The sequence below is a fragment of the Chenopodium album genome, chromosome 25 (genome assembly GCF_948465745.1).
Source record: "Chenopodium album chromosome 25, dcCheAlbu1.1, whole genome shotgun sequence".
Taxonomy (NCBI): Eukaryota; Viridiplantae; Streptophyta; class Magnoliopsida; order Caryophyllales; family Amaranthaceae; genus Chenopodium; species Chenopodium album.
The window spans coordinates 26,062,771-26,065,375 of NC_137858.1; the positions used below are offsets into that span (position 1 = coordinate 26,062,771).

Here is a 2,605-nt window from a genome sequence, read left to right on the forward strand (position 1 = left end):
GCATTTGACTTTCATTTTATTCAAAAAGCTTTTTTTGAACGTGTTTGACTTTCATTTGACTCAATTATCTTTGTTGAACGCATTTGACTTTCATTTGATTCAAAAAGCTTTGTCTGAATGTGTTTGACTTTCATTTGACTCAATTATCTTTATTGAGTGCATTTGACTTTTATTTGATTCAAAAAGCTTTGTTTGAATGTATTTGACTTACATTTGAGTCAAAAATCTTTGTTGAATGCATATGACTTTCATTTGATTCAAAAAGATTTGTTTGAATGTGTATGACTTTCATTTGACTCAATTAGCTTTGTTGAATGCATTTGACTTTCATTTGATTCAAAAAGGTGTGTTTGAATGTGTTTGATTTTCATTTTAGTCTTTGTTTTTTTTTTTTTGGTAAGTAAGTAATGTTAATAATAACGAGAAACTGTACAAAAGTACAAAACACAACAGCCTAAACAAGGCTCCCCAAAACACCACAAGAGCAAAAAGCCCAAACAAAACCCTTAGGAACCCGAAACTGTCCAACCACCTTCCAGGAAGGGTGCTGGACAGAAACAGGGCCCACAACTAGGAGAAAACCTGATCTTGGTACCTTCCAGGAAGGGCACAAGACAGTCTAAAACCCAGGCTAACAAAACTAAACAAACAACAGCTAAAACAGAAAAATAAACACAAACAAGCAACTAGACTTAAATGGCTTTAAGTTGAAAAAGCCATTTACAATCTTCAATCTTCCATCTTGAATCAATCAGCTGCTGAGCTCGTCCCCAAAATTCTGTTTTTATGACTCGAGCAATTGCAGAACAGCATGTTGCCAGAAAGAATGATTCCTGGCCAGCCAAATGTGATAGATAACAGCAGCTAAAACAGCTTGGAAAAATTTACTCTGATCTTGTTCTTCCCCAATTTTTTCCAGGTTTGCCAAGCCCTATCAATGTTGTCAGTCTGTATATTAATACCCAACCAGTTGCACACACAAACTAGACATCTTTTGCTATAAGCACACTCAAAAAACAAATGAGTAATGGATTCTGCCATATCACCACATAACAAGCAAAGATCATCAGTACAAATTCCAATCTTCATCAGCTTATCTCTTGTCCTAAGCCTGCCTAGCATAGCCAACCACACCACAAAGGAATGCTTAGGCACATTGTATTTACTCCAAACCCAACTGCTCCAGGAAACTCTATCCATATTACCCTGCCGCCACTTATAACAGTCAGCAATTTTGTATCTCTTGTTTATCCAATTCTGACTAACAAATCCATCCTTAAGTTCCTCTTTTACTTTACACATCAATTTCCAGCCCCATCCAGCATCTTTCTTAGGAACATAACTCCACCAATCTTGCCCTTTTATATATACATAATGAACCCACCTTACCCAAAGAGAGTGTCTTCTTAGCTATTTTCCATACATAACTCCCCAGAGCAGCCTTATTCCAGCTAAATCAATTCCTAACACCTAAACCACCAGCATACTTGGGCCTGCACACCCAATCCCAGGCCAAGGGAGGGGCCCTACCCAAAGTAGCATTACCATCCCAGAGAAAAGCCCTGCAGAGCTGAACAATTCTAAGCATAACAGCCTTTGAAAAAAATAAACATTGTGCCCAATATGTGTGCAAACTCATAAGAACAGCATTGACAAGAACAGTTCTGGCTACATAGGACAGATTTCTACTACTCCAACATTGAATCTTACCAAGCATCTTATCAGTCAAAGCATCATAATCATCAACCTTTAAATACTTATCATTCAAAGGAACACCTAAGTATTTAAAGGGCATAGAACCAAGGACAAAACCTGAAGTGTACTGAATATCCTGTATAACCTGATCATGCACATTGCCAAAGTAAATTGCAGTTTTATCAGTATTCACCTGCAGCCGTGACCTCCTTTCAAAGGTCTTTAAAGACCTAATAAGCAACTCTATAGAGCTCTTATTACCATAAGAGAAAAGCATCAAGTCATCAGCAAAAATTAAGTGATTCAAGGCCAAATCAGCACACCTTTGATGATACTTAAACTCTCTTTTTTTACCAATTTTCCTTTTGCTTTATTTTGGTTCTACAAGACCTTAAAACCTCATAACTTGCTTTGGTTTTGTGATTTATTTTCTTATGGAGTTATAAATACATATACTTGACATGATCCAAGCATTAATAAGTTCATTAGAAAGAGCATTTAGAAAATGGGAACGTTTCTTCCCATTTGGCCCAAATTTGCTTGATTTTGGTTCTACAAGACCTTAAAACTTTATAACTTGCTTTTGCTTTGTTATTTATTTGCTTAGGCAGTTATAAATATGTATATTTGACATGATTCAAGAATTTATAAATTCATTAGAAAGAGCATGTAGAAAATGGGAATACTTCTTACTATTTTACCCGAATTTGCTTGATTTCGGTTCTAAAAGACCTTAAAACCTAATTAATTTCTTTGTTTTTGTGATTTCTTTTGTTAGGTATTTATGAATACATATATTTGATATGACTCAAGCCTTTTCAAGTTCTTAGAAAGAGCATGTAGAAAATGGGAATACTTCTTCCCATTTTGGCCGAATTTGCTTGATTTTGGCTCTACAAGACCTTAAAAC

At 35.6% G+C, this 2,605-nt stretch overlaps 1 protein-coding gene across 1 annotated transcript; it reads right to left on the bottom strand.

Annotated features, from left to right (window-relative positions):
* Window positions 1-692: 692 nt before the first annotated feature.
* On the bottom strand, window positions 693-1,972 carry LOC145613897 (uncharacterized). The gene is made up of 3 exons (XM_081668935.1): window positions 1,471-1,972; window positions 889-1,358; window positions 693-833 (listed from the first exon to the last, which is right to left on the bottom strand). Exons 1-3 carry the CDS (start codon window positions 1,970-1,972, stop codon window positions 693-695), a joined length of 1,113 nt encoding a protein of 370 aa, XP_081525061.1.
* Window positions 1,973-2,605: the final 633 nt, after the last annotated feature.

Bases quoted from the DNA above. Each gene is read 5' to 3' on its own strand.
- LOC145613897 (XM_081668935.1), bottom strand. From the start codon at position 1,972: ATGCTTTTCTCTTATGGTAATAAGAGCTCTATAGAGTTGCTTATTAGG. The intron at 1,359-1,470 runs GTGTTAGGAATT...TATATATAAAAG, and splicing joins CAAGTATGCTGGTGGTTTAG to GGCAAGATTGGTGGAGTTAT. The intron at 834-888 runs GTAAATTTTTCC...TTGGCTGGCCAG, and splicing joins TGGGGAAGAACAAGATCAGA to GAATCATTCTTTCTGGCAAC.